General features: G+C 36.8%; 1 protein-coding gene and 1 long non-coding RNA gene across 2 annotated transcripts; both read right to left on the bottom strand.

Moving 5' to 3' along the window:
- Positions 1-507: 507 nt before the first annotated feature.
- LOC145777840 (uncharacterized) lies at positions 508-15,504 on the bottom strand. Its single transcript, XM_082589237.1, has 7 exons — positions 15,445-15,504; positions 14,808-14,880; positions 12,715-12,808; positions 11,333-11,476; positions 11,027-11,102; positions 5,996-6,108; positions 508-1,645 (listed from the first exon to the last, which is right to left on the bottom strand). The coding sequence occupies exons 1-7, from the start codon at positions 15,484-15,486 to the stop codon at positions 781-783; spliced, it is 1,407 nt and encodes a 468-aa protein (XP_082445363.1). The 5' UTR covers positions 15,487-15,504; the 3' UTR covers positions 508-780.
- Positions 2,326-4,610, bottom strand: LOC145769119 (uncharacterized). Its single transcript, XR_014288987.1, has 5 exons — positions 4,513-4,610; positions 4,066-4,283; positions 3,710-3,890; positions 3,197-3,349; positions 2,326-2,455 (listed from the first exon to the last, which is right to left on the bottom strand). It is a non-coding gene; the product is annotated as an uncharacterized LOC145769119 (long non-coding RNA).
- Positions 15,505-15,853: the final 349 nt, after the last annotated feature.

Raw genomic sequence — 15,853 nt, 5'->3', positions numbered from 1 at the left:
TTTTTATCAACGTACGCTATGCCAGTAAAATCATTGACATTTCAACGCCATTACGCATTAGGCTACAAAAATACCAAGAGCTTTTCCTTTGCGGACCATGTTAAACTGCTGTACGGAACCTAACTTGGGAACCGCTGACCTAGGCTGTAATATTTATTTATTGCCTTTTCCAAATACAAAAAATCAATACCGGTATGTGCAACCAAGAAGCCTGAGAGCATGACTGGTTTAGTGAGATTTGCATTCGAGGCAGAGTTGTAGCCTACATCGGACGGGGAAGTTTGAAAAAATGTTAGTTTAAAAAATTGAAAAAAGTTATAAAAATACTCTAAATACCAATTTCATAGATCTGTTCGCCAGCTGACCCTTACACCGATTTGATTAATCTAAAAAAACAAAATAATATATTGCAACCTACTTCGGATAGAATCCGATTTTCTTTTATGAATCATAATTATAGCGAACAAAGCAAAATGGCAAGAAACAAAAACACTACACATATACGTAGTTGGTAAGTGTTTATTTTACACGCAATATCAGTTATTAGACTCGAAAAAAGTATACTGCAGCATCTAGATATCAAGACTGGAACAAGGCAAACAAAGACATAACATTAATATATATCAGCCAGAAAATTAAAAAATTATTCATAAGAGAACTGAAAAAGATAAAACTGAAAAATTAAAATAAAATTCTCAGTTACATCGTTTTACATTCAACAATACGTCATAATAAAACTCAAAGAGCATATGAGAGCCATGCTCGTTGGGAAGTGGAACGCTATGCGTCATAGTCATCATCTTCCGCACTTTGCGACTGAGATGACTTAATGGTCGCATTGACATTTTGCATGCGCAGAGCTTCTGGCATGTAAGGGTAAGGCGGCACCGGTGATGTGTCCGTTCGGTGTTGCGTTACAGGATTATAGGGATAAGCTGCGTTTGTGAAACCGGATTTATCTGCCACCGATTGTTTTGATGTGTCGTGGTGGTGGTGGTGCGGGTCGGAGTGCGCACTTGTAGGAATCACATTCGGTAAAGGGTGAGATGACATTTCTGAAAAAGAGTCTGCGGACAAATTGCTGTATAGAAAGGAAAGCATTCCGCCTTGTGGTATTTTTGCAGTCAAGTCGGGTGTTGGGCCTGGTGCTGCACTGTCTGCGGCAGCTGGAGGTAAAGCAGATATTGGGTTATACAGGTGAGGCATGATTAGTGGATTTAAGGTACTGGGTTGTGTTCCACTTTGATCAACATGGGAAATAGAACTGCTAGCAGCTTTAGAAGAACCTTGTGTCATCCTCTGTTGCTCGGTAGGTTGAAAAGTGTTTCGAGAAGGTTCTGTATCTGCTACAGACTCGTGTCCTCTCACGTTTGTTTCTAAAACATTTTCGCGTATCTTTTGTGTATTCAAAGATAGATCCATCGGGTTTTGCGGCGATGAGAAGCCGTTCGAAGTTGCGGGAAGCTTTTTGTCGCGAGAGGAGAAGTCTGACTGAGGAAATGTCTCAGGAGTCCTTGTGTTCATTCCAGATTCAGGGGCGTCAATCAAAAGAACACGATCGGTGCTAAGCACTGGTTCACTATCAGGCGCCATCAAGTCGTCGAGGGGAATGTGAAACGATGGCTTGTGATCAGGATTATCTGACCTGCCAAAGGAAGCAAGATGTTGGACAGGGTACGATTTAATAACGTTTCTAAACTTCAACAGGGTAGCCAGCATTGGTTGTTGGCAGTCCTCGCTTGACATTGAGTACAATTTTCGTTCCTGAGATATCGCCTAAATGCTTAAAGGGGCAGTAAACCCCAAACCATACTTTTCGATTTTTTTGTTTGTAAGTGCTCTAGACATGTATAATAAGTAGTTGTCGTTGAAATTTTCCCTTAATTTCATTGCGTTTCCTTTGTAGGGCCGTTTTAGTTAGCCCTTAGTTTCAGAGCGACGCGTGCTCACTGAACCGTGCGATAATCACGTGTGACGTCATGAGAGTACTAGCCGATCTTATGTTCGCGCAAGATGCATTGTAAGCAAGTGTTCGTAGTGTCGTTTCCAACACATACAATGAACTACATGTATTTATGTCGATTGTAAGCGGCTTAGTAGTTGATAAAATGAACACTGAAAGTAACTACCTTTCGACAAGTACCATATTAGTTTGTAAAGAACTAGGTCAAGAAGATTCTTAAGACCTCTAGTAAAGCTTACTGTACTGTCTGTACATGTACAAAATTCACTCTCTCTGTGCACACGGAAAAGCTCTTTTCAAAGCAGACTTTGAATTCTGACTTTTTATTTCAAATCAGGATATTTAAATCCAACATATTCGCCGCTATCTTGATTTGAAAATTTCGACCTAATTGCCGAAACGACGCATGACGGCAGAGGCACACGGATTGAACGTCCAAGGTAACCCCAGATCCAGCGAACAAACTGTCTATAGGCAATGTGCCTATAACGTCTGTAAAAACAACTTTTGGTTACATTTACTCTTGTTACGGTAACTCCTTCAAATTCAAAACAACTTTTTAAATGGCCGCGAGTGTTGTATGTGCCGATTCGATGGGAGACGGCCCTGGCCGCAAATTTTTTCTTGGCTTGGCAATGGGAAGCATGTACATTGTACTCTGTACAGCCAAATACAACTTGTATTGTTTCAGTGAAATTGTTTTCAGTGAAATAGCTTAGCATCAATGAATCATCATTACGTTGTTGCTTTCTGGGCGAAGTTGGCCTGTTTACGAGCAGTTTTGAGAAAAGTACACATAATAGCAAATCAGTCGCTTTTTTACATTGATTCAACGTCTGCAGACGTTGAATCAATGTAAAAAGGACTGATTTGTTATCTGGGTATGTTCACACTGAAACGACCATTTATTAGGTTTAAATGAAGTAAGAGACGAAGTACATCTGCAAAACACAAGCCAACAATATAAAACGAACCAATTAAATCAGTCTCACACGATCAGAACTTAAAGTAACAAAAGTCCCTTTTACTGAACACAGCAAGAAAAGCTCTTATGAAAATGGGCTTGCAGAGAAAACAATCAATGGAAAGCGCGCCGAGCAGAGAAATTATAACGTACAAACACACGTAAAATAAACGTAAATTTGTTATAAGACACACTGGCTTTCAATGAGACATGTACAAGAAGCTGGATTTGCTAGCTAAAGTATAAAATGTACTGGTTGAAGTCCATACCTGAAGAAGTTGCAAATCCACTATTTTATTCAATCTTGTGTCCATGATCGTGTATGTGCTGTGCTTCCCACAATGTCCAGGAGAATCTACCCTTCCATCTTCTGCTAACATGAGGTCAATACCATCACCTTTCAATTGTTGAAGTACAGTGTTCTGCTCAATGACATATCAAAAATTCTTATCAATGACACTATTTTAAAGAAAAGATTGAGCACTTCCGTTTACAGTATGTGTGTGTTTCCATACATCAGGAAGCATTCATAAAATATCTATAACAGACATATCATTGTTTACAAACTTCTATTTGAATAAGTTTATACTGATGAAGCCACACTTGTGTGGCGAAAGCTCTGTATTTAAATGAACCGACTCTTCTGATTTGGTGTGATATTGTTCACTTTATTTAAAATGTTTTGTCACACCGTGCATCCCAATGGATCATCAGTTGAATTATAGGAAAATTTGATGAAAAGTTTAGAAACGAAGTTTTGTTTTGGAATTTTACAAACTCACCCCAGCTTTTCACTACGTTCATTGGTAGACACCTCTGAAATTGTATTTATTGAGAAATTTGGATAGTGCATTTCATTATCTTCAAAAGATATGTCTTGCAAAGCCATTCTTGCTTTTTTGGGAGTGGAAGTAAGGTAATCTGGTGGAATTCATTTTCTTTCTTGCAAGTTGCAGGTCACACCTACAGATTGTGTTAATACCAGGGCATTAGCCTGAGTTATTGCAATAAACATATTCCAAACCAAGCAAAGCAACTTTTACAGTATTATTTGGCATCACTTCTCTTTCCAAAGCTATTGAAATGTACACTACTGTTATTCCATAATATGTCATATTATAGAGTCAAAGTTTCTTACCTTTTGCCGCACTCATTGGCTTCAAGGCAGCTTGGCATCCTTTTGATGAACAAGCACGGAAATCTAACACGTCATATTGTGTTACAGCATCACAAGTAACCATTTCTGTTTGGCATGACTTCGGCTTTTTTAAAAAATTTTCTCTTGATCTTTTCAGGGTACGAATTGAGGGTAGGAATTGTTCAGGGTACGAATTTGGGTGCATCCCTAGCCAGTAACTGAAAAAGAAAACAACAATGTATATATGAAGGAACATTTTTTGTTAATGCACTTGGTGAATTATACATGGGACGTTCTAAAAGCGCATGTAGCTGGGAATCACTATACCAGCAGGCAGCATACATATTGTAAACTTATGGAAAACAATTTCTCAAGGTTGCTATTCGCTACTTATGTACGGTACTTTATAACAAACATGTAGTAATATAATTGTTAGCTTAAAATTACCTCAAGAACTTGCCGCTTCCTAGCAGCCGGTCGCATGGATAAAGTGGAATTTTGTTGTGGAGTTGTCTCTCCACTGGACTTTGAATCCAACGGTTGCAAAGTTGTTGAAATGTTTTTGTTGGGAAAAATTAAAGGGCATGCATTAAGGTTTAAATTGAGACGTGTGGCATGACCCATGTCAAATTGAAAAAGATTTTGAAAATCTGTTTCCTTGAAATGGAGTCGCCATATTGTGCTGGACTCTGTTGATCCTGGCCAAACTCTTGTGGTGTTTACAAACTTGTTCCATTTCTTTTTTATGATACGATTTTTTGGAAAATGGAACAAAGAAATTTTACCAGTAGAAGAACCACCAGATGAACAGCCATATATAACACACCGATTTGGCATGATGAGTACCGAATTGTTACAGGTTTAGCTTAGTCTACTCACACAGCACTGGGGAAGAATGCATATTGAAATAGGCCTACTGTGCTTGTCTAGCCAATACACAATCACAAATTGACATACCGTAGGCCTACATGAGTAAATACTGAGACTGGTAGGTAGGCCTATCGTGCACACATCACTGACTAATCATGAAGTAAAAAATAAATGCAAATCTCTGTAACCCTTGACTGTCTGAACCTTTTGTTGTTAAATACTATTAAAACTATACGGTACAGTACTGTGGCACTGAAGGAAAATAATGGCATTTGTTTGTTTCCTGCTGTTTCCTATCGTGCACACAGCACTGACTAATCATGAAGTAAAAAATAAATGCAAATCTCTGCAACCCTTGACTGCTGTTAAATACCATCAAAACTATGCAAACACTGCAAGGTCTAGCCCAAAATGTTTAGGTTAAACGTCCAATAAAAAGTTTAGTGCAGTCTGTGAAATGATGTAAGCTAGCACCAAGGCTGCAATAAACTAAATCTGAACTTCAATTGTAACTTGGAATAATCTTATCCACTGCTGCAAACGCATGCCACACATCTCAAACAAGCAAAATATTTGTCCAGCAGTACTCTCATGACGTCACCCGAGAAAACATTTTATTTTGACAACAGTTCGTGCGGTGTGTGTTCGAATTACAAAGCCAAAACTTTGTTTTAAGATTGCGTGAGAACAAATGAGTATTTTTTCATAAAAACAAGTGCAACGTGTTTTTGAATATCCCCTTTATGTATTTCAACTCTCAATTTGCATTTGAAAATGGGGTTGTCTGCCCCTTTAAATATCTCGACACAATTAAATTAGAACAGAAAAATGCTAAGGAAAAGTGTAAAATATTTGAGAAATAGCAGACAATATCATGCAGCGCATCCATTTGGAACATTGAAAATTTGAAAAACCCAAACATTCTACGAATGACAAATTTCTATCATGGAATGTAACATAGCCGGGATAAACATATTACAGCAAATGGGTGCTCTAGCTGAAACAACATGCTAAAAGTTGCAAAACAATTAATACAAATTCATTCGAGAAAACTACAAACCAAACAGGTGAGTGAGAAAGATGGGACATGGATGGGGAGCGAGAGGAAACGGCTAACAGTCCATTGTGATCGTCCATGCTGTCCTGAGAGTCGATGCTACCAGATTCGGTAGTCTGCAAAGAAGGTAAAGGTCCCATACTTAGTTACTGAACCTCGAGGAGTGAGACGATAAGTTTCTTATCAAGCTGAACCTTTGGCACTAATAAGAGTAGGGTGGTCAGTCCTCTCTTACCGGCATTTTTTCAGCAACTACATCCACGTAATTTAACATACCCTGGACCAGTGGCGGCTCGTCTATAGAAACTGCAGAACTGCAGCACCCCCTGCACATTTCAGAATTTGTTTTTTTTATTAATTTTACGTTTTTTTTATTTTCTCTATAGATCCTATCGACTAGAAGTTTCATAATTTCTGAATTTTAAAAGTTACTATGATTTTTCAAGTTTTATATTTGGAAACTCTGAACTGCAAGCTCTGCAGTTGCGATCTTATAAAAGAAGAACAAACAGGAATGGTGACGTCATATTTGGCTGAGGTTGCTTTAAAACTGCACAATTCCGAACTGCAAATTTTGCAGTTGCCTGTCAGGCTAGCTTTTGTTGCAAGTATACTTGATCGTTTTCAAACACAATGTTAGGTGGCTGCGACTGATGCTGTTACATTGTTAGACTAATGTGCTTTGCTTTCTGCACTAAAAGATAAAGCTTAGACTAGGTTATCATTATCGTTCTTACTTAATTAAATTTAAGCTAGGTTCATTGTTTATTTGTGATAATAAGTTAAGGTGAAAAATCTAGGGGTGTAACTGTAAGAACAACGCAACTTCTTAATTGGCTAGATTTTTTATCAGCATTTTGCTGAGCAGGGTCTGCCATATTTACATTAATTCCACATCGCATTGTTATTTTCAGGCTGTGTGTTGATGGTTTATAAGTGCTAGTCTACTTGTGCAGCAAGTTGTAGACTGGTAGAAGGATAGGTTATGACATGGGAGGCTGCAACGTGGTGCTGTCAATGTGAACTTTCATATATGAACAGTTAATAAAGTTCACAAACATTTGGAACCCTTAAAATTCTGCCTTGATGAAATACAGTCTACATCAACCACTGATCATACCATTTTAGAAGCAACAGGTATTTTGCATTAACTTACCTACAAAAAATTGCTCTGTTGGTTGCAGCTGTTTCATCAATCAACCAACTGCAATCTCGAGATATTGATGTGTTGAAAGTACATGAATATATAAGCAATTTCAAAAGTGCAATTTCTGTGGTAAGAAACTCAAAAGTACTGTGAGAATTCTTCAAAAACACTAATGGCTGAAGCGAAGGAGGTGTGTGACTGCATATGCGTTGACATAATGGCAAGATATTCCTTCACCAAACAATTAGTAGCTGCAAAATTGTTCAACAAGAGAAGCTTCAATAGCTTTAAGAATAAACTGCCCAGTGCCCATACATGAGGTGGCAGTAACTATTGAAGCATATCCCATCATCATCATAGAAAAAGAAAAGTTTGAAACTGAACTTGCAGTATTCTGCAGCAGGTCGGACATGCATGAATATTCCGCGTTATTTGAATTGTTGACATTTATTCAGAAAAATATTTTAAATGATGCTCTCAGTGAAATTTCCAAACTGGTAAAATTCCCCCTGACCATTCCTATGACCACAGCAGAGCCTGAACGCTGCTTTTCAACATTAAAAAGAATCAAAACTTTTCTGAGGAGTACCATCAATCAAGAAAGGCTCTAATCACTAAATGCTCTTGCCGTCATTTCAATGGAGAACAATTTTTTCATCTCCCAGACATTAACGACAAAGTCATTTACCTTTTTGCTCAAAAGAAAACAAGAAGAATGGATTTTGTCTATAATAAAGCTTGGTTCCAGTTGATATGGAGCAGTTTATTTGTAAGTAACTAATGTTTTGTAGTTTATCCCACTGTTTACCTAAGTTGCATCCACCCTAGTTATAGTGCATGTGCAGCATCCACTGTAGGAACTTTGTGTCTTTTGTTTATTTGTTATTCATAGTGATGAAATAACCCATCATAATAAAATTTGTCAGACAACCCACAAGAAATCTTGTATTTCAGCAAAAAAAAAACTTTGCTGGATCATCCATGGCCTTGACTGAGTAACTCACTACTTAGCGGAGAGTTCAACTTGTCAATGATGCAAAACACCAATTTTGGAAAAGAAATGTCTGGACAATCAATGGCAACAGTTTTGTATTTATTTATTCACAGACACACATAATCAAATCTTCAGAAGACATCCTAAAGTTAAGTATGTACTGATTAATTAATCTTTTAATGTTTCGGGTTAGGCCTATTAATAGCCTATCTAATTTGTTAAAACTGGTAACTATTTACAAAACAGTGCTTATATGTATATTATATATATAATACTGCAAATAATTTTAACCAATGTATATTGTACATATAGGCTAGATTGTCACTCTCATGTTGGACACTTCCTTGTTACTTGTTAATTAGGAGAAAAAGTCTGCTTTGAATTCATCGTATTTTTTGCCCCAACAATGATAGTTGTAGCAAGATCCCGATATCAATTGGGCAATTGTGTTCAAACTGGAAAATGGTGTTTTCGTGTTTAAAGATTGCCTTCTCCAACTGTTTTAAATATGTCAAAGAGGTTCACAGCCTGTGTACAAGAAACCATGATAATGATGCTCTAAACATTCCATACTTCTCAAAAACGCTTGTAACTCAGCATTCAATAGAATTCACAGGTGCAAAAACATGGAACGAATTTCCTTCTTCAATTAGAAAGAGTGATACAAAGTCACTTTTTGTCCACAAACTAAAGCAATGTTCATTTAAGCCAGTGATTCTCAAACTGTGTGCCGCGGCACACTAGTGTGCCGCCACAGATTCTCAAGTGTGCCGCGAATCTTTTTGAAATTTTGGAAAAGAACTGTATAAATATTTAAAATAAGCCATTCAGACAAGCATGCGACTTAAAAGCGCTTTAACTCCTTCAATAGATGATAAATAAGCACATGTGACAATGAAACCAATTATGGCATTGCCGATACAGCAGGGTAATTGCCACGTCACTATTGGGCTGCTATGTTAGCTATTGCTATTGCTAACATTACTTCCCACCATTTGGAAGCAATGAATCAAGCAATCTTTCTGCAGAAGAAGAACAGCTCATTAATTTACGAAACGACCCATTTTTTCAAACGCTGTTTCCACAAAAAAACTTGGATGCGTTTTGGCTGTCTGCTTCCAAATTCTATTTCATGATCCGTTCAAAAGCAATCAAAATTATATTGCCATTTGCATCTTCATGGCTATGTGAACATGGTTTTTCTGTTTTGACTGAAATTAAAAGCTGTAAACGAGAGAGGCTGCTTGAAATTGAAGATGAAATTCGGGTATATGTTTGTCAACAATGCAACCTCGTTTCAGTCGAAGCTTATATTGGTATAAACAAGCACATCTATCGCATTGAAACGTGAAAATAATTTTTTTTAAAGCAACTTGTCTTCTTTTGTAAGTGTGCCGCGTGCGTTTTATATTTTTTCTAATGTGCCACAAGCTGAAAAAGTTTGAGAACCACTGATTTAAGCAAACAAAACGGATCGGATACACAATAGAAAGACAACGTAGAAAGGCTGTTTTTGCATTCTTATGAAGATTCTAGTTGAAATCCGAAATACTTTACAAAAGATTAGGCCTACCTAACAATAATGTTGACTGCTTGTGCTGTACTTTTATGTTTGTAGATATTAACAGCAAACGCAACACTCCATAACTAACACAACACCAAAGGAGATGAGAGCTTCATCAACACCATCAGGACATCATCATCTACCAGCTCATCCATTCCATCACCCACCAGGACAAGAAACAATAACTTAAACTGGATCTCAAACCTCAATCGTCGTAGGCTACTGTGTGGTGTGCAGTTTGACCATAGAAAGAGCTCAACATCTGCTTTCATGGGCCATATCGAAACAGGCTTTTGCCTGAGGATGGGTTTCTTTTATGTCCGGTTTTCTTTCTCCATCTTATTATTATTATTATTATGATTACTGCTGAGTGCTCATCCACATCAATATTGGAACTAACAAATTCAATCCACAACACTTTTCATTAGGATGTCATTCATTACTACATTTGTGCTTGTTTATGTTTTATTGTTTACTGTTTGTTTTTTGGGTTTTGTGGCCGTGCTAACTACTGATATATAGCCTACTACATGATTTTCTATTCAGGCACGTTTTAAACCTTTCAAGGTTTTGCCACCTTTTCCCATTCATTAACGTGCTGGTAGGCCTATAGGCTATCGACTATTGTAGTTAGTAGTGTCTTTTTGGTCTCGGATGCGTTAATGACAAAAAATAAAATGATTTACTGATATTCATGTTATGAGCAAAATATTCTGATCTATTACTTCAGATTTCCTATTTTGCACCAACCTTTAAGAAAAAGCAATTTTTTTATTTCAAAGTTCTAAAAGTCCACATTTTCAACTGCACAAAATTTTCATTTTTTGTCCTGAAAACACCAGGAATGGTATTTTAGAGCATATAAAAGTGCAAAATTTTCTGGGGGGGCATGCCCCCAGACCCCCCTAGGAGGCTCGCGCCTTCGGCGCTCGTCTGTTCCTGTTACATTATGATGTCATACTTGCCATCTAAATTTGCAGCACCCCCATCACCAAAGGCCACGAGCCGCCACTGCCCTGGACTGTGGGTAAAAGTGACCGGTATTTTTTTAACAACCAGCGTAAACCGGGTGTCAAATTAGGTTCACATAATTATAGAGCTCTTTATTCGCTGTGCCACTCAACAACCGTCAACATTACTGCATGTAATGACAGTGGAGTTCCAATCAGGAAACCCATGCACAAAAACACGTCACATAAATATAATACTGAATTTTCTCTTCGTCAGGCATTATAAATATTTTCTTATGATACGGCGAGCATAGGTGAAAAGAGTGTGTCGCTAAAGATGGTGGTACAATTGGCAAAATAAACAAAATAATACCCCTACCTCATTCTCTTCACTTGCGTGATCTAGTCCTTTGCTTAACTTCATTTTTTTGGGCGGTTTTGCTGCAGTGGAACTTCTATTAAACAATTCGTAAGATTACTAATTGTTATTTTCAAATATTATGACAAATGCATACTACAAAAAGAATGCTCAACGCCATACAAAAAGTCAAACCGAGCGAATAGCAAATATAGTTGCTACTCTCGTAAAGATTTGAACAGCCTTTTTCTTCTCTCGTATTGTCGCTAAATATCAGGGAACCCATAGATTGTTTACAAAATTAAACGACAAAAAATCAGTTCATACCTTTTCCTGATCAATTTCTTGCTTTCTTCATTTAACACCATTCCGCTACTTGTGCTGGGTTCTTGTTCATTTTGCATGTCAGGCACATCAATGACGACTTGCTTCAGAAAATCAAACATGCCAACATTCAAAATGCACTCTTTCCTGCAATCAAAAGCACGTTGCATTTGAAAAATGGATACATCAAGTAAAATTTAAGCGAATCAGATCTTTACGACACAGTTTGAATATACGTAGATTATGGAATCGGGTCGCCCAACTGAATGACGCCTAACCCAAATAACGTAACCATCGCCTTTCCGGAAATCTGTTTTTTTTCTCAACCAGTTTATAAAACAGTTATTTTATCAAAATGTCATAAGTTACCCAACAAAGTTACAGAGCATAATTTAAACAGGCGACAAATTCATTGGCTTCCCGCAGTTAATGCCGTACCCAGCCACTTTGTAAACAACAGCTAGACTTTTGCTACAAGTAAAAACATGAAACGCAGTTTTCTTTAGAAAATTCAACAACAAAAAAACTGCATGGATGTATGCGCAACAGCATGCATGACTTGTGGTTCCATTTCATGAAATTCTGTACCAGGGTTGTGGAGTCGGGAGGAAATGTATGACTTTAACTCCTCGGTTTATAGCTAGTCGACTCCGACTTCAGTGTTGCCAGACTTTGGAGTGTTACCACACTATTTTTTAATTTTTTTCTTTTTAAAAAATTTAGTTTCACTTTAAGTTGTCATGGAAATTGAAACAGCGACTTTCATAATAACTCACAAGAAAAAAACACTTCTATTTTTAGGTAAAGTTATTGAACTCAAGTACTCAACACGGAAAACAAGAAACAATAGTTTAAAAAAAATGTTACAAAGAAACAAAACTTTTATTGCTTGTCGTTTTGTATCCAGTCGGATATTCGGTCGGCCTTTTTTTAACGACTCTGGACACGCTAAAATTTTTTCGTCTCTACAGCCCTGGCTTAAAATGCATAAAACGTTTCGGAAAACAAAAGATTAGTAAATTGCTGTTTAACAGTGAACAAATTGCGGTTCCTGCATTAAGGGTTTCAGTTATCAGTTCGGCAACATGAGAACACATAAAACGAAAAACTGTGAGTCGCACAAAAAGTGGAAACTCAAATAATTGTGCATCGTGTCTTCACACTCGAATCGTTTTTACATGGTAGGCTTGCACAAATAATAGGAGAAACAACGTTGAAAATCGTTGTAATGTGCAAATATTATGACACAGGCTAGCGAACAGTAACGGGCATCAATTCAGGTCTGGCGACATTTGGGGATTGTAGTACATGCTACATGGATGACGTCACAAAGCCGTGAACCGAAACTCGCTGTTGCACTTTTGCTTGTGCATTGCAGAACGTACAGGTGTGATGTGGTCATTGTCTTGGCCCGCTTTGCTTTGGTGACTTCTCCGGTGTGAACCAATATTGAAGTCAAAAACATTTCCAATCCCTTGGCTGTGAAGTAACTTATAAGAAAATAAATAACAGTTTCGATTTCTTGATTTAGCTAGGTTAGTGTATAATTCTCCAAAAGCACTCGGCGTATATTTTTATTTTTAAATCTATCAAATGGTCTATTTTGCTGTTACTGTACAACCATGCATTGCTCTTAAAACAAACAACATTTTAAATAGCAGCATTGAGTTCAAGCGGCCAGTAAAAGTGCATGTGCTGTAGAATGAAAAAAAAAAAAACTTTGTTTTGTTGGCATTTATTTTTAAAACATTCATTTCTGTAAAATTGTTTGTTTGTATGTTTGTATTATGTTTGTATATGTTGTATATGTTGTAATATATGTTTGTATTTATACCAAAATTTATTCCATTTTTGAAATCATAAATCTACAGCATCTTAATGTCATAAAAAGTTTTTGAATAACATTGGCTTTTACAACTTTCTCATGATGTGCAAAATGTTTCTATATAAGGCAAGAAGTATATATACAATAGTGCACAAATCAAAAAAGTTTAGTTATTTTTTTAATTGACATTTATCTAATTTCCTGCATAATTTTTCTTGATTTAACAAGTAAAATAAACAAAAAGTTGCATTTCTTTTAGATGGTCAATATCATCCAAATACTCTTCATAAGGGGTAGCCAACAAGTCGATAGCGATTGAATACAACCCTTAACTAAATAATGGTATGTGATGTTATAATAAATAGATTCAAAACAAGAGATCAATCTATTGCCTCACAAGGAGCAAAATCGATAAATTTTAAGGTAGTCTTGCCTGTCAGTTTTTATGTTAGAAAACAATGATAAGGCTAAAATCACAAGACTACGCACAAGCTCAAATCCAGTGTCAAAGTCTGTGAAAGACATTTTGACTAATTTTACTATAGTATAGAATGTTGCTCATGATAAGACCATCATATGTAACTCTAAAACCCAGTCTTCGAAATTATCATATTTTTGCTTCGGCAAAAACGTTGCCGAGGCCAAACGGCAAAAGGTGAAATTGCCTCGGCAATTGCTGGAAACGTTTAATAGGAAAAAATTGTACCAAAACATGTAAAACGAGAAGCGAAAAATATACTAGAGTGGTCTATCACGGCCGCACTGTTTGATTTGTTGTGGTGTAATAATACTAAAAGTAGTGATAAAGCGAGCAACGCGATGCGCACGCTGATACGGTAATTCACGTTGACTAACTCACGGGAGGAAAAGTTAATTTTGGGTTGATTCAACGTTCGAGTCAGTACACAAATCGATTTAATTTTCCCGGCGGGATATATTGCATAACAATGCCCAATAAGAAATTTACGTATTTTTACATTAATTCGACATCTAGCGACATTGAATTATCATAAAATAACGTTAATTGCTCAACCAGGTATCGATAACAAATTAATAGCTCCCTGCGAGAAGATTGCCTCAATTTACCTATACACTAACATAATTTCGGCACAATTGGGATACTGCGAGCAACACAAAGTCTGTTTAATAAAGAACTAGTTGTCAGAATCATCAGATGCTGTATCGGAGAATGAGGTTGTCGCGTCATCACTGGAATCAGACACATTAAGAGGCTCATCGCTTGGCTGTAAATCTACACTGTCTTCGCCGTTCGCAATGAAGCTTCCACGTTTTGCAGCTTTTATGCTTGATACCCATCCACACTCCTCTTTCGCAGAGCTCCATCAGGGTGTTGTCTTGGGAACAAATCTATGGCTGTGGCATACTGACTGGGAGGAATGTCTAAACCCTAACCTTACAAGCGCTCGTGTGGCCTCGGCATTTTTATTGCCGACGCTAATACGCCAATGATGCATCTGCGTCGGCAATCACCTTGGCAATTGCCGATTGCCGAAGCTAATTTCGAAGACTGAAAACCTTAACCTACACATAATAGAAATATTTGGAGCTACTACCGTATGTAACTAAAACGTGCTCAACCATCTTAGTTAAACAGCATCACACAGCATATTTCTTAACATATGAAAAAGATACATATAAGAACAGGAACAGCAGCGGCAACTTTTCCAATTTCGTCATCTGTTTGCATAATCTTTTTTATCCGAGCCTAAAAACACAAAGACAACATGTTTATGAAAATACAGTACTAGAAAAAAAGAGGAAGTTTACAATGACAAAAATAAGACAAAACGTAAGATTAATACTAGAAGCAGAACAGGCACAATAATATCATTAAATTGTATACTCAAGTTCTGTAGCCTACATAACAAGACAATGAAAGTACATCACAGCGTGTGGTTAGCAACTGTTCATTAGCTAGAAAATATACTAGCTGATATCATGATATCAACATATGGCTGAAAAGTAATCAGTGCTTTTTGTAGCAAAAATAAAACTACTAAAACTTGCAAAAAAATAATGTTATAACTAATGATTAGAACAAACCTACAAGAAAAAATTATCAAATATGGAATAAACATTACATCGCATTTTTTCATCAAAGATGCGATATAATTTACATTTTATAAACAACTTCTTTTTAAACAGCTATGTTTTCATTCTCTTTTTGTGCTCTCTTAGTTAAAGAAAGCAAGAAAGTGATTAAAGAGCTTAGTAACTATCAGCCGCCAAACTAGAAAATTATGTAGCTCTTGAAATGTATGGTACATACCGGTGGAAACCTAGCATTATATTTCTTTTTCTTGGAAGGCATTATCACTTTATCAATATTATATCTGTAAACAAAATTCATTAATTATGATATTAAGTCAAAATATTGGCATCAAAAATGCCCATTTCATCGCTTACTGCTTTAATCTTTGTAGATTATAAAAGTATAACTTAACTAGGCTACCTTACTTCAAGAGACAGTATATACTTCAGTGAAGTCGCTGATCGGAGTTTCAGCAAACAAGCAAAAACTCTTAGGATCATTACCGGAAATTTTAAAATGTTTGCGGAAACTTCGATCAACCCTAACCCTTTTAAAATGTTTGCGGAAAGTCCGATCAACCCTAACCCAGTGTTGCCAGATTTAAAAAAAAAAAGAGCCCAAAAATGCGCCAAAGCGATTTAAAAGT

The sequence above is a fragment of the Aplidium turbinatum genome, chromosome 1 (assembly GCF_918807975.1).
Source record: "Aplidium turbinatum chromosome 1, kaAplTurb1.1, whole genome shotgun sequence".
Classification (NCBI taxonomy): domain Eukaryota; kingdom Metazoa; phylum Chordata; class Ascidiacea; order Aplousobranchia; family Polyclinidae; genus Aplidium; species Aplidium turbinatum.
The sequence above is the reverse complement of the archived record's forward strand: the minus strand, read 5'-3'. Positions and strand labels throughout refer to the sequence as shown.

Coding starts and splice junctions, on each gene's coding strand:
- LOC145777840 (XM_082589237.1), bottom strand. CDS start 15,486: ATGCCTTCCAAGAAAAAGAAATATAATGCTAGGTTTCCACCG. Junction 14,881..15,444: donor ATAATGCTAGGTTTCCACCG/GTATGTACCATA, acceptor TTGTGTTTTTAG/GCTCGGATAAAAAAGATTAT. Junction 11,477..12,714: donor ACAATGACCACATCACACCT/GTACGTTCTGCA, acceptor TTTTGATTGCAG/GAAAGAGTGCATTTTGAATG.